At 41.6% G+C, this 24,459-nt stretch overlaps 1 protein-coding gene across 1 annotated transcript in view; it reads left to right on the top strand.

Annotated features, from left to right (window-relative positions):
- The window catches only part of LOC126263131 (guanine nucleotide exchange factor subunit Rich), a 321,707-nt gene that overhangs the window by 220,688 nt on the left and 76,560 nt on the right, over window positions 1–24,459 (top strand). Inside the window, exon 17 of the mRNA XM_049960154.1 lies at window positions 10,610–10,734. Within this exon, the coding sequence (XP_049816111.1) occupies window positions 10,610–10,734 (125 nt within the window). The remainder of the gene's footprint in view (window positions 1–10,609; window positions 10,735–24,459) is intronic.

Genomic DNA, 24,459 nt, shown 5'->3' with positions numbered 1-24,459 from the left:
CTTCCTTTTTATTTCTACTGTTAGTGGTTTCTGTTCTTTTACTTTCTTCCTTCCTCCCACAGATGTCGATATGGTGTACTAAAATTTTCTGTCCTTAGCTTGTCATCAAAGGTTTTTTCTCTCATGTTAATGATATCTGAAAACTCCAAGTTCAACTTGCACAACTTATTTTGGCGTGATTCATCCACATGGATGGAATTAAAACTAAGTTTTCATTGGGCTGTCATGAATCATTGGTTACTATTTGTTTAGCCTTCATACTGGGTGCACAGGAGAACTGGCACATTTAATGCTTGCTGGAAGTAACACTACTGATTTATTTTTGATGCCATTACATTCAAAAGTAATCACCATACACCTTACGACATTTATCCCCGTTGGAGGCAAGACAATAGATTTCTGTTTCATAGAAAACAGTTGGTTGGTGATGGATTCACAACCATGCCCACTCTTGCACTTCGTCTGACAGAAACCGACGTCTATGCATGTCTTTCTTCAGGTTGTCAACAATGTGAAAACCATACAGTGCAAACCTTCTGGGTTGTACAAACGTGGCTGCAGTGTTTCCCAACCAAATCGCTGAAGCGTAGCCTTTGTCTGATTGGCAGTGTGGGGACAGGTGTTACAGTGCAGCTTTGTCTGCAGGGGCCCTCTGATTGCCGAGTTCCTTGAGTGCGGAACCACAATCAATGTACAGTGCTATGAAGACACTTTCCCGAAACTGCAATGAACCTAAAGTCAAAAAGCGTAGAAATGCTGTCAGATAGAATCATCCAGTCGGCCAATAACTCCTGCCCCCACACCACCAATTAGACAAAGGCTACACTCCAGCAGTTTGGTTGGGAAACAATGCAGCATCTTCTGTACAGCCTGGATCATTCATCGTGTGATTTTCATATCGTTTGTGACCTGAAGAAAGAAAGATGTGTGGATGTCGGTTTCAGACAAACAAGACTGCCCCTTATATTTGGTAAGTGAATATATAAAAAGCATTTTGATTGCCCCTTATATTTGATAAGAGAATATATAAAAAGCATTTTAAGTTTGACAACCCATCTGGAACCCAAACTGTTACATGCTTAGCGAATGTTCCTTCTTGAATGTTAGGTTTTTTTTGTAAAGAGGTCAATCTGGAGAAATTCTCTGAACCAGTGATGTGTTATGTATATCAATAAGGAAATTACTTATTAAGTTAGAACAACTCTTCAAAATTTTGAGATTCCAACGGTACCATATGAGCTCCCATTTTTTAGGACATTTATACGGTAATTTCATTCATTTCAGTGTGTCATATTGGTGCTACTTCTAGTTACTTACATTTTTATGGAATCACATTTTTCATAAATTCTATTGTTTCTTCAACTGAACCATTTAATCATTTTTTCACTCTTGCTTGTAGAAAGTTATTGTTAAAAATACTTGTGCCTTGTAAATTATCAGTCACAGCATTGTCATTGGTGGTGGTGGATACTGATAGTAAAAGGTGGAGTATGAATAGTAGTAAAGAAATTCCGCCTTATGCAAAATGTCATGTCTTGCATAAGTTGGAATTCCTCTCTAATTTTTCTTAGCAAGCACAGATACAATTATCAAAATACAATTATGAAGTGAATAGAATGGAGAGCTTTTTTAGGTGGCATTGTCCTACTCCAGTTCCAGGAGAGCATGAGTTTAAATCTTGGGAGATGGGATGTAGAAATTTGGGATTGCAGAGCAAGAGGATTTTAAGGGTGCAGCAGGGGTAGTGCAAGCAGGCTTGGGCCCTTACTTATATGGCTTTAGAGCACTATGTCAGTGAGGACTACAGACTGATGTAAATTGAACAGGTCGAGGTCATTGCAGGATAGGCTGCAACTGGAGATGGGTAATTTGATCACCAGATTTTTATTTTATTTTCTTTCTGTGGGGAGGGGGGTGGGGGGAGGAGGCCAAGAGTATGTGGGACTGAGTACTGATTTAGAAATAGGGAGACATTTCTGTATTGGCACAAACAAATGGAAGAAGCACGGACCCATAGTGGATTATAAAGAACAGGTAAAATATCTTACAAACTCATAAAAGACAAAAGCAAATGCACTATAGTAAGGGGGAGAGGGAGGAGGGGAGGAGTGGCTGGATAGGAGTGGAGATATGGCAGAAGGTGCACGCTTGATTATGGGAATGGGGAGGTGCTGTTAAGGTACAAGGTGTGAAAATATACATGGGGCCTAGGTAGGACCAGGACAACATACAAAAATACATGTGAGTGAAGGAAGATGATGGGATCATTTTAAGGTCCAAGTGTTGTTATATCAAGATTGAAGCTTTATTATATCAGTGTGGAGAATGTGGGACCCAGGTCACTGCACCTAACATCAGCATGGGCACAACACGTTACTTACAGGATAGTTAACATTCAGAACACACAGAAGGCAAAGTATCCACATTCAGTCTCAAATGGTGGTTTTTATTAAATGCACATAGCATTTTGAGTCCTGAAGGCTCATCATTAGGTTCTTAGTGTAATTATTTTGTCATTCTTTGTGCATAGCAGTTCTTTTTAGTCCTATTACACACATTCATCTTAATTTGCTAATAGAATTAGGAGTTAAAACTAGTTAGAAAATTGCTTATAAGTTGTAGTATCTGTTTTACAAACAAAGATAAATAGGGTTGTAAAACACATTATTAGGAAGTTACTCTAGTTTTCATACATACATCAACATTTTCAAGTCTTGGGTATGCTACAAAAATGTAAACGTGTCAAGTGTTAGCTACATACCTCTCCCTGTCCCTCAGGATGTGGCTATAGGTAAGGAAGGTTAAAGCCTCCTGTTTCATTGTTTTGAGTTGAGAAATGACCTGTGTGCTGTATACAGTTAGATTTTGGTCTTTTTAGGGAAAAAATTTAGTAAAATTACTGGGAAAAGTTGTTGTTGAGTTTAATTTACTCATACAAAATGTACCCAGAAAATTTTATTTTTTAAAAGTTATGGGAAGTTTTTTTTATTGATCTAGTTTCTTTCCTTAAGTTTTTGACTGAGGTACTGTGAGGCTGTTGAGTGTGGCATTTAGTTTGTGTCTGTTCTGGTGTAGTTTGTTAATTCTGTGGGTTTTATGTAGTGATTGAGACTGAAAACGCCAGCATGCTCTTTGTAATGTATTTGGAAACTACTTCTTTTATGTTTGTCTTTTTCTGGGGAGGGGGGGGCTAGGTAAGGTTAGTCATCACCAAGTTTTTGTTTGTCAGTAAAGGACTGTTTTACTGTTTTACATTAGTATTCTTAAATAGTTGCCAGTTTGTTTGTGGATCTGTGCTTTGATTGTATTCTGTGAGATAAACTTTCAGCTGATTGTTTCTGCTTACAAAAACACTTTTTTGAGTCTAATGCCCCTGTACTGTGGGGTTACAACAGCCTCAGTAGAACAGACGACGTCAGTTGTGTGGAAGCTAGAGGTGACTAACTCCAATCGTATGCATGATTCATCAGTGGCTAACACCTGTGAACTGGGTTTCATAGAGTACCTGTAACAACGATTTTGTCTCTCAAACCACACCCAAAATCACTGTTACAGGTAGCTTGTGAAAAAGGGTTCATAGACGTTGACCACTGATGAATCGTGTATATGACTGGACTTAACTCCCTCAGTGTCAGTCAAGGCCTGCAGATGGTCTACTGAAGCACTGAAACTGGTAGCCATATAATAAATAACATCGTAAGGATGGCTGTATGTGTTCCATTTTATTACATTGTGTCCAGGAAGGTGGATCACATCATGAATGTTCTCCACCAAGCCACTGGTGCATTTATTCTTAAGTATTCAGAACTACAGTGACTGCCTGTACACTTGGGATGGGGATTGCCACCCTGAAATTGGGGACAGGTGATGGTTCTCTAGAAATTTCAGTAGAGACCAACTGCTGCAAATTTCGTTTCCTTCTAGGTAGTGGAAACCAAATGCCACTGAATAATTAAGTAAAGCAAGAAGTGATTGTGACAAGAATGCCTGTTCTCAATAAATCATTCCACCAGCCCATCAGGAGAATTTTAGAAAAGTGTATTAGGTGTTCCCTTAATGCTGTAATGAGGAATGGGTTCCATAGCCAGACCATCAAAGGAGACAAGGCAGAGTAGTTTGCTCGAATTATTGCCACTGCCAGCCGTGAACCAGCTTTCTGGCGTCATTGAACTAAAACTGAGAGGAGTGTCTGGGACTTCAGTTTTAGCAAAGCTGAAGTCAAAATTACCCTTTTTTAAATCTGGGAGATGGATTTGGCATTATCTGTGGCATGTCACACACTTTTCCTCATGCAGAAACATCGAATTTGCCTTGGTACTTATTACAGTGTTGCCCTCATTATGTGGGGAAGTCCTGGGAACATATATTCTCCTGCTGTTTTTTGTGGATTATGGCATCCTGGTACCCCTCTAATGTAGGTTCAGTAGATATCATTCCACTGTTGGTAACCTGATCTTGCTCTAAGTGGCAATATGACTAGCTTTCCTGTGCCGAAATCATCCAATACGTATTTTCTTCGACAAGTTTTTTGATAGTACTGGGAGGCATAATATCTGTTTACTCACAGTGATTACTCCCTGTTTATGGTATTGTTCTCCCTGCATTATTTTGAATATCAGTTTGATAATATCTAATTAAATTATTTAGTATAAGAGAGCAGCTTCCCCCAACATACGGTTTTGAGTGTATCCATGTTTTTAACACTATTCTATTTTGAGGGAGGACAGGTTGCATGTTATGTCACAATGTAGTCCATTTTGCTTGTGGCCACAGTTTGCTGATGGCCATTTGTCCTCGTGAGCAGCTGGTTGATAGTTATACCAGCTGAACAATGATTGCAGCAGAGCTGGTATATGACATGACTGCTATCACAGGCGGCTCGTCCTCTGATGGAATAAGAAGTGCTGGGTGGGTGGATTGGAGACTTATTGCACCTTAATGTTTCACCTGGGTATAAACCCTGTGGCAAGGGGCTGTGGTTGGGAGTGGCATAGGGATGGGCTAGAATGTTGTGGTTGGGTGGGCAATGGAACATCACTTTAGGAGGATTGTAAAGGATCTTTCATAGTATGTCCTTAATTTCAGGGTATGAGGATAGATAATCAAAACCCTAATGAAGGATGTGGTCAGTTGGTGCAACCTGGAATGGTATTGGGTGACAAAGGGGGCGCTTGTCTGCAGCTGCCTCTTGAGGGTGGTGGGAAGAGTAGAGGTGTATGGGGATATGGCAAAGGAAATCTGCCTGCGGACTAGGTCTGGGGATTCTCTCTCTTTGTAAAGGCCTTTGTGAGACCTTCAGCATACTGGGAAAGGGAGTTCTTGTCACTACAGGTACACTGTCCCCTTTTGTCATGCTATATGGGAGGGATTTTTTGGTGTGTAAGTGTTGACAGCTGCCGAAGTGCAGGTGCTGTTGGTGGTTGGTGGATTTAATGTGAACAAAGATATGGATAGAGCCATCAAAGAGGATGAGGCAACATCCATGAAGTAGCGTGCTGGATTGAGGAAGACCCAATGAAGTGGCATGCTGGATTGAGGAAGACCCAATGAAGTGAATGTGTTGAGATTGTGAAGGAATGAGGACAGGATATCCTGGCCCTGTGGCCACATCATGAACATACCATCAATGGACATGAACCAGACCAGGGGTTTGGGTTTTTTGGGGCCAAGAAAGTTTCTTTTAGACGGCCCATAAATAGGTGTGCTGCCCACCTAACCTCCATAACATCCTAGTCCATCTGTATGGCAACTCCCAACCCCAACCACTTACCAAACGGATCATATCCCTGTGGAAGACCGAGATGCAAGACGTACCAAATCCAGCCATCCAGCACTTCCTATTCCATTCCTGTCACTGGCTTATTTTACCTCATCAGAGGCGCGTCCAAGTGTGAAAGCAGCCTTTTTTACACCAGCTCTGCCGCAAACATTGTTCAGCCTTTTATTTTGGTATGACTACAAATTAGGTATCACGAGAATGAATGGTCACCGCCAAACTGTGGCCAAGAGCAAAGTGGACTATACTGTGGCACAACATGCAGCTGTACATAACATACTTGATTTCAATGACTGCTTCACAACCCAGGCTATCAGGATCCTCCCCTCCACCACCAGGTTTTCTGAACTGTGCTGATGGGAATTATCCTTACAACACATTCTTTGCTTCTGAAACATTCTCAGCCTCAACTTCTGGTAACTTACTGTCCCTGCACTCTGCACAAAACTGTTTCCGCTCCTTCTATCCTGTCACCTCCTCATGATTTGCCTCCCCTAACCCTCATTGTGTGCTGCTCTCTGCTGGTGGATTCTCCAGTATTTTCCCCTTCTCTGCTCCTCTCCTTTCCATTCCCCATTTTCCCTCATCCTCTCTCTGCCACACAGCGTCCCGACACTGCACCTTTGAGCCCTGTCCTGCCACGTCTAGTCCCTGCATTGTCCACCAGGCATTGCTTATTCCTCTCCTCACATCTGTATCCTGCTATCCCTCACCCTTCCCAGCTGTTTCAGGTTGTTGCTCCTGTTAAACACATTTCTGTTGCAGTCTGGCTGAAATGGCCAGAGTTAGCAGTCGCTCGCTCAAGCACACGCGTGTGCATAAGTGTGTGTGTGTGTGTGTGTGTGTGTGTGTGTGTGAGTGAGAGAGAGAGAGAGAGAGAGAGAGAGAGAGAGAGCAATCTTTCCTCCTCATAATATTGTTGATATTGCAACCTGGACTTTCCATTTTTTGATCATTTTTTTAAATATTGAAGCCGTAAATAGTCTATGGAACTTTGTACAGTGCTCCTTTTGGATTATTTTTCAATTTTTGTACTTCGTCTAGCCTTCCAGATCTCACACATCAGTTGCAACTAACATTTAATAATGTAGAGTAGTGGCCAGAAACAACTGGTTGTAAATTGTAAAGTATGAATCCAGCATTAGAGGGACCATCCCAAAAAATGCTAAGGCTGATCAGGGTAAGGCAACATACTAGGCTTGCAATCCTTTAAAAGTTAGTTACACACAGCTGAATTCCCTTTCATTGTATCCTGCCGTTCTCACCTGATGAGGGATGCAGGGTGATTTTCTTGCACACTCCGTGTGCAATTCCTTTCTCTCCAACCAATTACTTTCTTTTTGCTGCATAACATAAAGAAATAAGTGGTTTGCAAAATTGTCAGCTTTTGCATGGTTTGTAAGTGTGATTTTTTGTAGCTTTATTTTATTGTAGTCTCATTATTAACAGTAGCAATACCGACACGTTTTTTCCATAAATTGTATTAGGGGAGACGAAGAAGTACTTTGTGCCTACCCACAAAAAAACTTTAAAAAAATCATATTTTGCTAAATGTGCTTAACTTTTATTACCAACATCCTTTCAAATAGGTACTGATGTAAAAGTGGGGTACAGAACCTGAAAATATCTGCATTTTCAACTTCTCGTGGCATAATGAATAGTCTATTAAATTTCGAGCATGCAGCCGCGCAAACAGAATTTCCTCCACTGATATTTTGGGCGCGTATCGTCCGGCCATCCTCAGGTGCCAAACATGGTCTTATATGTGGGTCACAGATGCTGGTCATTGGTAAAGAAATATGTTTACACATGCGCTGCCTGTGTGGCGAAGGCATACAGACATTAGATTCGCGTATCAATGTATGTTCGGCGGCAGTGATACCACAATGACTTCTCTGCAGTTTAATTACACCAATAGCTGGATTCCATGCTTTGTTGAAATTAAAACCATTATCTCTACTTATTAATTTATTAGCTAATCTAATCTCTATAGCTTCCTTGAAGACCGATTCCCAAAAGGAAGAGGCAGATGTTAAAATCTTCACATCACTGTAATTCATGAAATGCAATGTATTAATACAATGTACAGCCACAGCTGTTTTGTCTGGCTGTGATAAGCATGTGTATCTTCAATGCTCCACACATCTCTCATGAACGGTGTTTGACCTATGTTTGACTTTTCACAATTTTTGCAAGGAATCTGATACACACCCGCTTTACGAAGCAGTAAATTGTCCTTTACAGAGCCGAATAAAGCTGCAATCTTTGTGGGGGGCCAGAAGATCACCTTAACACAGTGTTTCTCAAGAATACGACCTATCTTAGATGCAAGAGCACCCACGTTGGTTCAAAACACACTTGATCTTCCCCATCACATACCTGCATTCTAGGTTTTGCATTGAATCCTCTATGAATTTGTTGCGGAGAAAATCCATTCACTTTTAAAATGCTTTTGAAGTATGTGAGCTCTTCTTGCAAATTATCTTTATCGGGTATACAGTGTGCCCTATGCCCTAAGGTATTAAGGACACCTATGGTCTGTGAAGGGTGATGGCAGCTGCTGGCACATAGATATAGATCTGTGTATGTTGGTTTCCGATATACGGCATGTTCTAATGTGCCATCAACTTTACAGAAAACAGCAACATCCAAAAAGGGGAGGCAGCCGTCTTTTTCTATTTCCATAGTAAATCGATACTAGCATGGATAGAATTCAAATGCTCAAGAAATTGAAATAATTCATCCACCCCATGCAGCCATACCACAAATGTGTCATCTACGTACCTCCAGAAGGCCGTTGGTTTAATACTTGCTGAGTCCAGTGCCTTGTCCTTGAAGTCTTTCATAAATAATATAGCTAGCAGAGGGGAGAGGGGACTTCCCATAACAAAACCATCAATCTGCTCATAAAATTCACCATTAAACTGAAAATAAGATGATAACAGCACATGTTCAAATAAGGCCGTAATGGTCTACTCAAAATGTTGACCAATTAGAGATAAATAGTCCTTTGAAGATACCTTGGTATATACTGATACCATGTCAAAATTAATAAGCACATACATACTATTTAGCCTGACATTGGTAAGTCCCTGAATAAAATCCATAGAATTACGAATGTGGTGACTACATTTTCCTACCCATGGTTTTAATAAGGAAACTAAATATTTGGCAGAAAAATATGTTGTTGAACTAACAGTGCTCATTACAGGCCTCATAGACAAGTCCTCTAGTTTCTCATCCTTATCCATCTTGTGAACTTTATGAAGCCCATAAAATCTCGGTGCTACTGCACCTCGCACTTTTGAACTTCTTATGACTTCCTTCGGTAGTGATGAAGCGTTCAGCAAGGCAGCAGTCCTTATTGTCATTTGTTGGTAGGATCTTTGTTGATCTTCCGGTATGCACCAGAACTAAGTAGACCACATATCTTTTCCTTGGAGACTTACTGAGGCGAAAGGACGGTAGCACTACCTTTATCAGCCCTTGGGATGACTGTGTCAGTATCCTCAAGCAGCTTTTGTATCGCACATCTTTCTTCCTTGGAGACATTACTTCTTTGTGGACAATGTTTTGTAATTGCTCGGCAGGTTTCACATCTGATTTCTTCAGCAGACTCCTCTAATAGTGGTTGGACATCATCTTCCATGCCGCTGATGAAAGATGATATCGGCAAAGTCTTTGGAGTAGGGGCAAAATTTAGCCCTGTACTTAAGACAGATAACATAAATGTAGCTTCATCCAGATCCTTACCCGTCAAATTTATGACATTTAATAAAAAGAGGTAATGGTTTTAATTTGGACAGTTCATGGAATCCAGCTCTTGGTGTAATGAAACTGCAGAGAAGTTGTCGTCATATCACCACCGTCGAACATACATTGATAAGTGAATCAAATGTCTGTAAACCTTTGCCACAGGTGGTGCATGTACAAGCATATTTCTTTACCGACGACCAGCATCTGTGACCCACATGCGCAGTACCACCGCGGTGGAGCATATAAGGCCGTGCTTGGCGTTTTGTTGTTAATCTTGTGACTCACTCTGAGGACGGCCGGACAATACACGGCCAAAATATCAGCGGAGGAAATTACATTTGCGCGGCTGTGTGCCCTAAATTTAATAGACTGAAAATATCTTTTTACCACAATCTTTGCAGTGCTGACACATTTTCCGTAATGTTTTCACTGAGTGGGGGGTTCTTCATGACCACCACAAAAAGTAAAAGCTTCATTAATTTTCATTCACAACAAACCTTTGAAAGTTATATAGATGTGTAAGAAGCATCCTGAACCTGAAAATATGAATATGATAATTGTTATGTAACTCCGGCCAAATAGGCCTTGAAGGCCCAATGGTACCTACGGTCGCTGTGTCATCCTCAGCCCTTAGGCATCACCTGATGTGGATATGGAAGTACATGTGGTCAGCACACTGCTCTCCAGGCCATTGTCAGTTTTAATGGCCGGTACTGCTACTTCTCAATAAAGTAACCCCTCAAGTGGCTTCACAAGGGCTGAGTGCACCTCGCCTACCAACAGCACTTGGCAGACCTGTATGGTGGCCCATCCAAGTGCTATCCAAGCCTGACAGCACTTAACATTCACTGCTAAGACTTCCATTTTTGGGGTAACTTTTACTGAAAACTTTAAAGCAGCTGTGGAATTTAAGAGAAGAAATCATTGAAAACAACAAATATTTTTTTCAAAATTTTAAAATATAAAGTTCCAGACTAGATTATGACATTGTCAAAGGGTGGTCACTAAGAAACCCCACCCTTTCTCTTGGCACTGAGGGCTAAGTCTTTTTCTTTAATATATGGTTTGTATTTACAGATCCCAATGATGTTGAATCACCACGTGCCTCTTTTATTTTGCCGGCCAAGTATGGAGTTAATACTCAGACACCACCAATCAGTCCAAATGAGGAAGATTTATCTCTTGTTTTGGGCACTATGCAGGTATCTGTCTGTTTTCACGGTTGGAGGTTTTCTAGAAATATTGGTTTATACTTCAGTGTTTTGGTGCCTAGTTAATGTTATGTATGGAAATGAAATTAACTTTCACTATGATAGCTAGAGCATCCACTGAGCATATGTTGATTTATTACTTATCTTGTAAATTCAGTCCTTTTACTGTTTATAGCTGTATACTAGAATGGCTTTAACATTTAAATTAAAAATCTATGTGAGTATTATGTCCATAGATCACATACTTCAGCATGAGAGTTTGAGCTCTCTGAAGAACTATTGAGTGTAATTTCCAATTTTAAAAACTGCATAATTTGGGTGTTTGCAAAAACTGAGATGCCAGCCATCTCGACTGCCACTGTTGGATCATTTTCTCCAACTGTGTTGGCAAATACTTGGTTTTCTTATGTTAACAGTAGGATTTCAACTCAAAATTAGTTATGAAATGTGATGTAATTTAGTTATCACACTGATGACTGTTAGTGGTATAGTCATAGATATGGAAAATCCATGCAGATGTTTAGCTTGCACAACAATGACTGCATCTTCTACTCGTAAAATATGAAACTGAAGTAGGCAAGGCTTTTAAAGATAATAACAGAGAATAACTGCCATAAATATGACTTTAAAAATTTTCTAAACGATTTGACTTCAGTATTTACTTCTGTGTTTTCGGGAAGTTAGTGATAAAGTGTGACTCCCATGTGGAAAATACGATTCTAGTATAGAGAAATGTCGATCTGAGCCAAATGTAAATTCACATTTTGTGTGCTGTAGCGATCATGAATATCATTTTTTTCTTTTTTTTTCTGTCTACTGTTCTCACATATTACATTTATTTTGAAGAACATAAGAGTTTCTGTGATGTAAATACCCGGTAAAGATGGAATACAAGAGATATGAAACAGTGATTTAAATAACTTTCTATATTTACATTCAAACATAACTCTGAAGGCCCTTTTTTGTGATGTGAATATGCTGATAACTGGTTAAGTGTTTCCCCAAAGTGTGGCCTAATATATAACACTTTGAAGACCAGCCACCTGTATCAATTATGCGACTGAACAACTGGCCATTTATGGCATTTTTAAAAAGGTGGGTAGCTAGTGTGTGTATGTTTTATCACAAAGGAAAATACATGTTATAATGATCAGCCCAGATAGCCATGCATTTTAGCATGTCAATTCCAGAATTTAGGGAGTTGCACTGGCCACAGATTGAATCCAGCCAGAAGGTGATGACAAGAGCTGGTGTGCCGGCCATCTTGGATGTGGTTTTTAGACGGTTTCCCACATCCGACTGGGTGAATAAGGGGCTGGTATCCACATCCTGACTGCGTCACACAATTTGCAAACATTTCAAAAACAGCCTTACACTTTCCTATGACTAACGCCTAATGCTAAATGGAAACAGATGGGGTACACAATTTCAGTTTGGGGGGTGGGGGGGTCAGAAGAGCATCTGGCCATCCGCTGCCATTAACATTGCCAAATCCAGATAAACAAGCTAATCCCCTGAAGACTCGGGATAAGGCCAGTAAGAAGAAGAATTATACATGCTGTAAAAGAGCCATCATCAAGGTTTGTGTTACATATTTATTTTAATTCTATGGCTGTTGACAACCTTAATAATAACAAAAACAGAAAGTAAAATTTTTCAAACAATGATGGAATGTAACAACATTATTAAAAGGAATGTGATTATTCACCATAGAGCAGAAATGCTGAGTCGCAGGAAGGCACAACAAAAAGACTGTCACAACATAAGCTTTCAACCCTGAAGGCCTTTGTCACACACACACACACACACACAAAACAGCAGCACCTGGCAGCTGAAGTGCCACTGCGAGCAACAGCAACAGTGCATGATGGGAGTGGCAAGTGGCAACTGGGTGGGAGTAAGGAGGAGGCTGAGGTGGGGAGGGGGAGGGATAGCAGGGTAGGGTTTGGGGACAGTGAAGTGCTGCTGGAAAGCATGCAAGGATGAGTTGGAGAGAGGCTAGGGCAGCTAGGTGCAGTTGGGAGATTAGACAGAGAGCAGGGAAGAGGCGGGGGGGGGGGGGGGGGGAGGGCTTGCTAAAAGGAAAGAAGTAAAGAAGACTGGATGTGTTGGTGGAATGATGGCTGTGTAGTGCTGGAATGGGAACAGGGAAGAGACTGGATGGGTGAAAAAAAATGACTAATGAAGGTTTAGGCCAGGATGGTTACAGGAACACAGGCTATATTGGAGAGAGAGCAATTAAGAAAAGCTGGTGTTGGTGGGAAGGATCCATACGAGACAGGCTGTGAAGCAGTCATTGAAATGAAGGACGTCATGTTGGGCAGTGTGCTCGGCAACAGGGTGGTCCACCTGTTTCTTGGCTACAGTTTGTCAGTGGCCACTCATGCGCACAGACAGCTTGTTGGTTGTCATGCTCACATAGTATGCAGCACAGTGGTTGCAGCTTAGCTTGTAGATCACATGTTTGGTTTCACAGGTAGCCCTGCCTTTGATGGTATAGGTGATGTTTGTGACCGTGTAGGAGTAGGTGGTGGTGGGAGTATGTATGGGACAGGCCTTGCATCTAGGTCTAGTACAGGGATATGAGTCACAAGGTGAGAGGTTGGGAGCAGGGGTTGTGTAGGGATGGACTAGTACATGGGATAGGCTCAGTGGATGGTGGAATACCACTGTGGGAGGGGTGGGAAGGATAGTAGGCAGGACATGTCTCATTTCAGGAAACCCTGGCAGAGAATGTAATTCAGTTGCTCCATTCCTTGGTGGTACTGACTTACGAGGGGAATGCTCCTCTGTGGCCAGAGGGAGACTGGAAAGGTAAGACACTGGAGATTGTTTTTGTACAAGATTGGGAATGACTGCTTGTCACTGCGGATCTGATGACCACGGATGGCTAATCTGTATGGAAGGGACTTCTTGGTATGGAACGGGCAGCAGCTGTTGAAGTAGAGGTATTGCCTGTGGTAAGTAGGATTGATATGGACAGAGATACTGATGTAGCCATCTTTGAGGTGGAAGTCAACATCTAGGAAGGTGGTTTGTTGGGTTGAGTAGGACCATATGAAGCCAATGGGGGTGAAGCTGTTGAGGTTCTGGAAGAATGTGGATACGGTGTCCTCACCTTCTTTCCAGACTGCAAACATGTCATCGATGAATCTGAACCAGTTGAAGGGTTTAGGTTTTTGGGTGTTTAGGTAGGATTCCTCTAGGTGGCCCATGAATAGATTGGCATAGGATGGTGCCATGTGGAAGCCCATAGCCGTACCCCATATTTGCTTGTAGGTAATGCCTTCAGAGGAGAAGTAATTGTGGGTGAGGATATAGTCGGTCACGGCGACTAGGAAAGAGGTTGTTGGTTTGCAATCCATCGGGTATTGGGAGAGGTAGTGTTCAAACCAACAACCTGCTTCCTCGTCGCCATGAGCAACTATATCCTGACCCACAATTACTTCTTCTTTGAAGACATTACCTACAAACAAATATGAGGTACGGCTTTGGGAAACAGCATGGCAACATCACATGACAACGTATTCATGGTCCATCTGGAGGAATCCTTCCTAAACACCCAGAATCACAAACCCCTCACCTGGTTCAGATTCATTGATGACGTCTTTGTGATCTGGGTCGAGGGTGAGAACACCCTATCCACATTCTTCTAGAACCTCAACAGCTTCACCCCCATTTGCTTCACCTGGTCCTACTCAACCCAATAAACCACCTTCTTAGATGTTGACCTTCACCTCAAAGACCACTAAATCAGCACATCTGTCCATATCAAACATACTAACCACATGCAATACATCCACTTTGACAGCTGCCAATCATTCCATACCAAGAAGTCCCTTCCACACAACCTAGCCACCCCTGGTCGCACATCTGCAGTGACAAGCAGTCCCTCTTGAAATATACCAGGGGTCTCACTGTGGCCTTCACAGACCGTAATTATCCTCCCAGTCATGTACAAAAACACATCTCCTGGGTCTTATCTTTCCAGTCTCCCACAACCTCACGAAGTCTCAGCATCTGGCCACTGAGGAGCATTCTCCTCATAATTCAGTTACACCCACAACTGGAGCAACTGAATTCCATTCTCCGCCAGGTTTATGATTACCTCTCGTGCCCTGAAATGAGAAATGTCCTGTCCACTATCCTTCCCAACCCTCCCACAGTGGTATTCTGCCATCCTCCACCACCAACACCAACACCACCACCGCCACCACCACCACCATCACCATCTCAGCCTTTTCCCACATTGTGTGGGGTCGGCATTGCTCTGCTGGATCCTTCTCTTCCATAAATGCCTATCCAGTGCTTCTTCTCTGAGCCACCCTTTCTCCCGTAGGTCCCTTGCTAACTTGTCTTTCCATCTCAGCTTCGGTCTTTCTCTTCTCCTTGATCCTTCGATTTCTAGGTCTTCAATTCTTCTCCCCACGTATTACTCCTCTCTTCCTGGGCATGTCCATACCATCTTAGCCTACTTTCTTGGATCTTCTTCACTCTGGGCCCCGCTTTTACTGTTCCCCTGACATACTCATTCCTTAGTCTATCCTTTCGTGTCATCCAACTCATCCACTTTAACATTCTCATTTCTGCCACTTCCATCTTTTTCTCTTGGGATTTTGTAATTGGCCAAGTTTCTGCACTATACAGCATTGCAGGCCTCACCACAGACTTGTAAAGCTTTCCTTTCATTCTGCAGCTAACCTTCTTATCACACAGTACTCCGTTCAGTTTCCTCCAGTTCATTCATTCACTATTTATCCTGTGCTGTATGTCGGCCTCCAGTCCTCCATTACTTTGCATTTAAGAGCCTAGGTACTTAAATTTCTTGACCAGCGACAGTTGTTCTCCTTGCAGGTTAATTATATAGATCTTTGGCATTCTTGGTACACATACACACTGTTTTCACCCTGCTAATTCTCATTCCCCTTTCCTCTAGAGCTTTTCTCCACTGTTCAAGCTTGTCTTAAAGTGCCTCCTGGGTGAGTTTACAGATTACATCATCTTCGACAAACATCATGCTCCAAGGTGCCTCTTTTCTCACATCTTTGACTAGTACACCCATGACAAGGTCAAAGAGGTATGGGCTGAGAGCAGGTCCCTGATTCAGTCCTACTCACACTAGAAATGCCTTTGTTGCACCTGCACTGCTCCTGACTTATGTCATTGCGCCTTCGTACATGTCTTCCACCACCCTGATATATTTTTCTGGCAGGCATTTACTTCTCAGACATCTCCAAACGTCTTGCCTCAGCACTCTGTCATATGCCTTCTCAAGATCATATGCAGTTCAGCTTGTGCTTCTCTGTGCCTCTCCATCAGTTGCCTTAGTGCAAATATTGCATCGGTTGTTCCTCTTCCTGGAATAAATCGAAGCTGTTCTTCACATACTTTAGTTTCTAGACGCAACCTCTTCTTAATTATCCTTTCCCAGATCTTCAGTGTGTGAGACATCAGTTTTATCCCTCTATAATTGTTACAGTTTTGGAGATCCCTTTTCCCCTTATGTATCGGAACAAGTACTGCTTCTCCACGCATGCAGCATTATTTCTCCTTTCCAGATCTTCTGCATTAGACCCCAGGTAATATCAGTTCCCTGTTCTCCCAGAATTTTCCATGCTTATATTGGGATTTGATCTTCCCCTAGGGCCTTCCCATTTTTAATTTTCTTCATTGTGTGTTCGACTTTTTCCCTACTTATACTTTGGGTCATTCCTTCATTTATATCTCCATCCTCATACTTCTCTCGTACATTTTCCTCTTTCAATAGCCTTTCAAAGTACTCCCACAACCTATTCAGGATTTTCACAAGATTGTGTAATACTACACCTGATTCATCCTTTATCTGCCTCATTGATGTTATGTCCTTAGTCACCTTACCTCTTGCTTTAGCAGTCCGTAGGAGTTGCCTGTCATCCTGTCTTCTTTCTAGCTCTTCATACACCTCTTCCATTGCCTTAGCCATTTCTTTTGCCATTGCTCTTTTTGCCATCTTTTTTGCAGTCTTGAAGGCCATTCTGCCATCCACCGAACCTATACAATATACTCGTTCATCCCTACACAACCCCTGCTCCCAACCACTTACCTTGTGACTCATATCCCTGTAATAGTCCTAGATGCAAGACCTGTCCCATACATACTCTCACTACCACCTACTCCAGTCCAGTCACAAACATAAACTATCCCATCAAAGGCAGGGCTACCTGTGAAATCAGTCATGTGATCTACAAGCTAAGCTGCAACCACTGTGCTGCATTCTATGTGGGCATGACAACCAACAAGCCGTCTGTGTGCATAAGTGGCCACCGACAAACTGTAGCCAAGAAACAAGTGGACCACCCTGTTGATGAGCACACTGCCCAGCATGACGTCCTTCATTTCAATGAATACTTCACAGCCTGTCCCGTATGGATCCTTCCCACCAATACCAGCTTTTCTTAATTGCGCAGGTGGGAACACTCTCTTTCCAATATAGCCTGTGTTCCTGTAACAACTATCCTGGCCTAAACCTTCATTAGTCATTTTTTCAACCATCCAGTCCTTTCCCTGTTCCCATTCCAGCACTACACAGTCATCATTCCACCAATGCACCCAATCTCTTTACTGCTTTCCTTTTCTGCAAAACCCCCCTCCCTCCCCCCTCCTATACCTCTCCCCTGCCCTCCGTCTACTCTCCCAACTGCATTTAGCTGCCCTAGCCTCTCTCAAACTCATCCTTGTGTGCTTCACAGAAGCACTTCACTGTCCCCAAACCCTACCCTGCTATCCCTCCCCATCCCAGCTTCCTCCTTACCTCCACCCAGTTGCCACTCCTATCATGCACTGCTGCTGTTGCTCACAGTGTGGCTTCAGCTGCCAGAGACTATAGTCATGTGTGACTGAGTTTCGTTTGCATGCGTGTGTGTGCGCGTGTGTGTGTTTGTGTCTGTCTGTCTGTTTTTCACAAAGGCCTTGATAGCCAAAGGCTTACATTGCGACAGTCTCTTTGTTGTGCCTATCTGTGATTCACGATCTCTGCTATATGGTGAATTGCAACTTTCCTTTTCATAATAAAGTAAAATGTTTGTTACAAAACACATATTTTTTTCAGTTGATGCTTAATTTCACAGGTAACTGCCTCAAATGCAGAGTGGTATGTTACAGTCATGACACTGCCTGCATTGCCTCTTAAACCCTCGGAGTCTCAGCAATCAAAGTCTTGTCGAACAGCTGTAAATTGATTTCTTGAAATTGTGCAAATGAAGTATACTATATAGATTTCCAGGTACCATGGCTTTTTTCACATTCATTACCACCAAAAACACTGTGATGATCAGATCTGGGTGTGTATCAAATGTTTCTGTGCAAGGAGACATCTGCACTATTACGACACAGTACCACAGTGGCAAATACCATTAATGTCAGAAATTACAATCCTTTTTAGACCCAGTATTTGCAGAACACAGTGGTCGTGAATTGTTTAAACAGTGCACACACTCGAGTTTTTAGTGTCACAGAGTTGACTGAACACAAAGTACATAGCCCAATACCAGGCATTTGTCAGTTTAAAAGACTTAGCACAACCACTGCTTGATAAAAGGCATCATAAAATCCACACACACTGTTAATCATATGTATATAGTCTGATGTTGTTCATAGAAATGTTAAATGCAAATTTAGCAAATACTGAATAGTTGTGTGAATGTCAACATGGTAAATCAGCAACACAGGAGAGATAGAACACAAATGGTAAATCAACTTTAAATGCTATTCAGGCTGGTTGTGATTTCTCAAAATTGCACATAGGTGTTGGGCGAATACTAGCAGTTTTCAGACCCTTTCAACATAGGTATGCTTGTCTATTTGCTTCACCAGGACTCTCATGATAAAGCACAGACTTTAAATGTATGAGCGAAAGGACGCAGCATCTCCATGATAGCGATGAAGTGGGGATTTTTCCATACGAACATTTCACAGGTGTACCGTGAGTATCAGGAATGCGGTAAAACATCAAATCTGCAACATTGCTGTGGCTGGAAAAAGATCCTGCAAGAATGGGACCAACGACAACTGAAGAGAATCGTTCAGCGTGACAGAAGTGCAACCATTTTACAAATTGCTGCAGAGTTGGATGCTAGACCATTAACAAGTGTCAGTGTGCGAACCATTCAACAAAAGTAATCTATATGGGCTTTTGGAGTCGAAGGCCCACTTGTGTACCCTTGATGACTGTACAACACAGAGCTTTATGCCTCGTCTGGGCCTGTCAACACCAACATTGGTCTGTTGATGATGGGAAACATGTTGCCTGGTTGGACTTGTCTCATTTCATTGTATCGACCGGATGGATATGTACGGGTATGGAGACAACCTCATGAATCCGTGGACCCTGCATGTCTTCAGGGGACTGTTCAAGCTGGTGGAGTATCTGTAATGGTTTGGGGTGTGTGCAGTTGGAGTGATATGGAACCCCTGATACGTTTAGATATGCCTCTGACCGGTGACACATACATAAGCATCCTGTCTGATCACCTGCATCCACTCATGTCCATTGTGCATTCCGACTGGCTTGGGCAATTGCACCAGGACAATGAGACACCCCACACATCCAGAATTGCTACTGAGTGGCTCCAGGAACACTCTTCTGAGTTTAAACACTTCTGCTGGCCACCAAACTCCCCAGACATGAACATTATTGAGCAATCTGGGATGCCTTGCAACATGCTGTTCAGAAGAAATCTCCACCCCCTCGTATTCTTACAGATTTATGGACAGCCCTGTAAGATTCATGGTGTCAGTTCCCTCCAGCACTACTTCAGACATTAGTCAAGTCCATGCCACATTGTGTTGAGGCACTTCTGCATGCTTGTGGGGGCCGTACACAATATTAGGCAGATGTACCAATTTCTTTGGCTTGTCAGTGTATAACTGGATAGGTAAAAAATTTGCTCACCAAGCAGTGGCAGAAGCAAACAGATACAAAACTTAAGGAAATGTGGAAGCTTTTGGAGCCAGTGGCTCCTTCTTTGGCAGAAGGGTTGAAGGAAAATGACAGATGAGGTTTACGAAATGGGGAGAACTACAGAAAAGGCGGCCAGAACCTCAGTCAGGGGAGACTTACTAGGCAGGATGAGAAGGGAAGACTGCACTGTATCGAATTTGAAACCCAGAGAGCTTAAAAGTGGAAGATAGTGTATTAAGCAAGACTGAGATTACTGACCAAACATCTTGCAAGAGTTACAGCCTTAAAGCTAAGTACGTTATACAAGGTAGATATAGGGGTGGGGAAAAATAAAAGATATAAAAAGCTAAAAGAGAGTGAAGGAAGGAACAGTTACTGAGAAGAAATGCTGGGTCTGAAAAAATTAACGTAAATTAAGAACCAAGAACATTTTGTAATGCCAGTTCTCACTGCGGAACTCTGAGAAACTGTGTTGGGGGAGGAAGAATCCAAATGTGACATGTTCGAAACAGGCACTGAGGTCGCACGTGTTGTGTTGTAGAGCATGTTCTGCAACAGCATATCGTGTGTTGCCAGTGTACACCCTCTGTCTCTGTCTTTTCAGTCAGGTTCTCCTTCGCATCATCAGCATAGTATAATTTCTGTGAGGCTTTACAGGCATGTCAGAAGTATAAGGATTAAATAGAAGACATGCTAAATTGGAATGTTGTGGTAGCACGTTTTTCTTAATACTTGATGGCTGACTAGTTTTATTGAAGCATAGATTTCTTTATGATCTGCATGAACCTGTTAACCTTTCAAAGGGAAATGTTTAGTGTAGCTTCTTCATGAGACAATATCTCCCACTGTGACGTATGCAGCAGTCTAGCCCATGAATGCAACTCCTGTTTTAGTCCTATATGGAACCCTGATTTAGTGTGTATTGTCAAAGCTAAGTTAATTTGATTACAGCAACTGTAGCTAGTTATAAAGCCATATTGTTCTGGAAGAAGAATGCTGACTGTGCATTCTGCTATAAATAATAGTCTCAAGCAGTTCGTAAGGTAAGAGGGTGCTGTTAGGTAGTAACTTGCTGGGTCTTCACTTGATTCCTTGGCATTAGTTTTAGATATTTCGAATTGGCACAGCATCTGTCCCGATTTTAGAATACTGATGTGCAAATGTTTAAGCCAGCCTGCAGCCGAGTTTCTCAGATGTTTTATAATCTTAGGGAATTCATGATCCAATCCACTCATGCTTCCTTCCTCATTTGCAATGAGTTTTTTGCCAGTATCATTTCTTCTTTAATAAAGCCAAACAATGGAAACTCCTGATAGGAACATCAACAATGGGGCAAAAGACAGATTGCTCCTTACCATAAAAAAAGACACGTCAAGTTTCAGACAGGCACAATTAACAAATACACACATATAGCTTTTGGCCAGAGGCTTTATCAGTAAAACACACACACACACACACACACACACACACACACACACACACACACACACACACAAAAAGCAAGCACACCTCATGCATGACCACCAACTCCAGCATCTCGGGCCAGAATGTGTGTGTGTGTGTGTGTGTGTGTGTGTGTGTGTGTGTGTGTGTGTGTGTGTGTGTGCGCACGCGTGCTATGTGTGAGTGTCTTATAATTGTGCCTGTCTGCAAATTGATGATGTAAGATTTGGGTAACTGACACGATCTTCATGATGTTTAATTTCTGTCAGTGTTACCGATTCACATGCACACTATTTATTTATACACATTATATGGACAGATACAACTTAAACACTTGGTGCTTCAGCTCACACTGCCCAAGGTCCAGAGATACTGTTCTTGCAGTGATCTTCTTGGGGATGGAAATCCATAGAGCTTGTGTCCTCACAACGTGGCTTTTTTGCAGTAAATAGCAATCTGTCTTTTCCTACATTGTTGATATTCTTTAATAAAGGGTACAGATAAAATGAGGTACTCAGTAGTGCACTGTCTGTTCTCTTATAACATTACCGTCTGTGTAAATTGGAATGTTGAACTTAGTTTCTGAATCTTGTAATCGTCAAGCTGTAAGTTACATAAATCAAACACAGAGAATTTTGTCTTTGGTAGCAATGTAATATGAGAAACTGGGGCCAGAAAGTGAAAATATTTCATTTTTGTAAATGAGTGTATGAAAAAGATAATAATGCTATGATTTTCATTTATTATAGTACTTTCTAAAGTAGCTACAGCCCACGGTTAGCTTACCATAAAATTATTTTGTTAATTTTTAATGAGTTATGGAAAGAAATAATGTTTTCCCTTCAGGAAACATTATTTAGGAATAATATCAGACTTTTTAAATTAAAATGATTGCAGCTTCTATCAGATATGATCACTGAATTGAAATCCCACACAAAATTGTGCTTAAAAAGTTTGCAAACCCAACAAAAACTCTGTACTTAAATAATTCACCTTGACCAAAAATGAACACTTTCAGTATTACTTTCAATGAAACAGATTGCAAAATGATGTTGTCTATATTCAAGAAAACATTTGAGATTTTTTAATGATAACCAGTTAACACACAAACTCACCATGTAGTTCCAGTCAATACAGCAAGAGAAGTCAGCTGGGAAGACAATATAGCAGCAGTGCTCTTTTTTCATATCAGTAAATGAAACTACAGTTTCAGTTCTCTGAGACTGCAGACGTGTGTGCAAGTTGCGCTTGCATGAATGTGTGTGTGTGTGTGTGTGTGTGTGTGTGTGTGTGTCTACTGCTGACAATGGCTGAAAGCTATGATTGTGTGAATCTTTTTACTGTGCCTCCACGACTCAGCATATCCGCTATATGGTGAGTAGCAGCTTTCCTTCTCTCATATTGTAAAAAAAGAGTTAAGTATTTCAACTTTTGCATGCTCTTCTTAATTTCAGTTCCTGTCTCATTCACTAGGGACTGTACACTAACTTTGTTGCCACTAACAGTCTTTATGTATGACTAGGATTTCTTTGGTTTCTGTGAAAGATCATTTGACGGTATTCTGCTATGTTAAGTCATTGAAGGCTTCACGCATTGCTCTCTTGACAGCCGTACATGTTTCATTTAGTACCTCCTTATGTATAATTCTATGCTTTGTTTACACCTATTATTCAGTAGTCTCTGTTTTTTTTAGAAGTTTCTTTACAGTAACTGTATACCGCGGAGTGTTTCTCCCATTATGAACTATTTACTAGGTACGTATCCAGCCAGTGCCTGAGCTATAATTCCTCTACATGACCCTGCTGTGTGCCGAAAGTTTCAGCTTCCTCTTTGAGATATGACACTACTGACTTTTTTATCTAGTTTACTGAACATATATATCTTTCTGCTTGTTTTAGTTGTCTTTTTACGTTGGTAATCATTGTTGTCACAACCGCATCCTGGTCATTGATACCTGTTTCAATGTGGTCAGGTCTATTTGTTGCTAGTAGATCTGATATATTCACATCATGAGTGAGATTTTGATCTGTGTGTTCTAGGTACTTTTCAGAGAAGGTGCTTAGTAATCTTTCACAGATGTCTTATCATGCCCATCACTGACAAAACCGTAATTTTCCTGATTGATTGTTGGAAGGTTCAAATCTCTACTCATGATTACAGTATGGTTGGGGAACTTACATACAAGTGACCTGAGGTTTTTTTCTAAAGTTTTTGATTACATCACGAGATGAGTTTGGTGGGTGACAGAAGGACCCTATTATCATTTTATGCCCAACAGTGATACTGAGTGTTCCCCTAACAATCTCACATGAAGCTTCAATTTCCATCTTACAAGGGAACCTTCCCATCACACCCCTCTCAGATTTAGTTATAAGTTGGCACAGTGGATAGGCCTTGAAAAACTGAACACAGATCAATCGAGAAAACAGGAAGAATTTGTATGGAACTATGAAAAAATAAGCAAAACATACAAACTGAGTAGTCCATGTGAAAGACAGGCAACATCAAGGGGAATGTGAGCCAAGGAGCGCCGTGGTCCCGTGGTTAGCGTGAGTAGCTGCAGAACAAGAGGTCCTTGGTTCAAGTCTTCCCTCGAGTGAAAAGTTTAATTCTTCACTTCCAGTTTATGTGACAAACTCTTATGATTTCATCATTTTTGGGGAGTGATTATCACATCCACAAGAAAACCTAAATCGGGCAAGTTAGAAGAATATTTTTACCCATTCGCCAAGTGTACAAGTTAGGTGGGACGACAACATATTCCTGTCATGTGATGCACATGACGTCACCAGTGTCGTATAGAATATATCAGACGTGTTTTCCTGTGGAGGAATCGGTTGACCTATGACCTTGCAATCAAATTTTTTCGATTCCCATTGGAGAGGCACGTTCTTTCCTCTACTAATTGCACGGTCGCACGCTTTTGTGGTGCGGTCGCAAAGCACAGACACTAAACTTATTACAGTGAACAGAGACGTCAATGAACGAACGGACAGATCACAACTTTGCGAAAATAAATAAAGTAAAATTTTCACTCGAGGGAAGACCTGAACTAAGGACCTCTCCTTTCGTAGCTGCTCACGCTAACCACGGGACCACGGCGTTCCTAACCTCATATCATCCTTGATGTTTCCTATCTTGCACATGGACTACTCAGTTTGTATATTTTGCTTATTTTTTCGTAGTTCCACACAACTTCTTCCTGTTTTCTCTATTGATCTGTGTTCAGTTTTTCAAGGCCTATCCACTGTGCCAACTTATAACTAAATCTGAGGGGGGTGCGATGGGGGAGGTTCCCTTGTTAGAGAGGATTTTGAGTTTCTTGTCTACTCCAA

The sequence above is a fragment of the Schistocerca nitens genome, chromosome 6 (genome assembly GCF_023898315.1).
Source record: "Schistocerca nitens isolate TAMUIC-IGC-003100 chromosome 6, iqSchNite1.1, whole genome shotgun sequence".
Lineage (NCBI taxonomy): Eukaryota > Metazoa > Arthropoda > Insecta > Orthoptera > Acrididae > Schistocerca > Schistocerca nitens.
Note: the sequence above shows the minus strand (reverse complement) of the source record. Positions and strands in the feature narration are given on the sequence as shown.